The sequence below is a fragment of the Eimeria mitis genome, genomic scaffold (assembly GCF_000499745.2).
Source record: "Eimeria mitis Houghton genomic scaffold, Emh_scaff1098, whole genome shotgun sequence".
NCBI lineage: Eukaryota > Apicomplexa > Conoidasida > Eucoccidiorida > Eimeriidae > Eimeria > Eimeria mitis.
The window spans coordinates 757-1,057 of NW_013567577.1; the positions used below are offsets into that span (position 1 = coordinate 757).

At 35.5% G+C, this 301-nt stretch overlaps 1 protein-coding gene across 1 annotated transcript in view; it reads left to right on the forward strand.

The window, feature by feature from the left end:
* Positions 1–19: 19 nt before the first annotated feature.
* EMH_0029380 (Ras family domain-containing protein, putative) overlaps positions 20–301 on the forward strand; it is a gene marked incomplete at both ends in the record, with an annotated part of 3,637 nt that continues 3,355 nt past the window's right edge. The window contains one exon of the mRNA XM_013494277.1: positions 20–59. Coding sequence (XP_013349731.1) covers positions 20–59 — 40 coding nt within the window. The remainder of the gene's footprint in view (positions 60–301) is intronic.

The following is a 301-nucleotide window of genomic DNA, read 5'->3' on the forward strand; positions in this document are numbered from 1 at the left end:
ACCTGTTCTTGAGGGGAAAATGGCGGGCAAAGATGACTATTATGATTACCTCTACAAGAGTAAGACGGACACAAACCCTAAACCCTAAACCCTCAACAAACCCTAAACCCTAAACCCTCAACAAACCCTAAGCCCTAAACCCTAATCAAACGCAACCCCAAAACACAACAAAAACCCTAAATAGACACAAACCCTAAACCCGGCTCTGTCTACCAACTGCCCCTAGTTGCTCGTGATATATATATATATATATATATATATATATATATATATATATATATATATATATATATATATATAT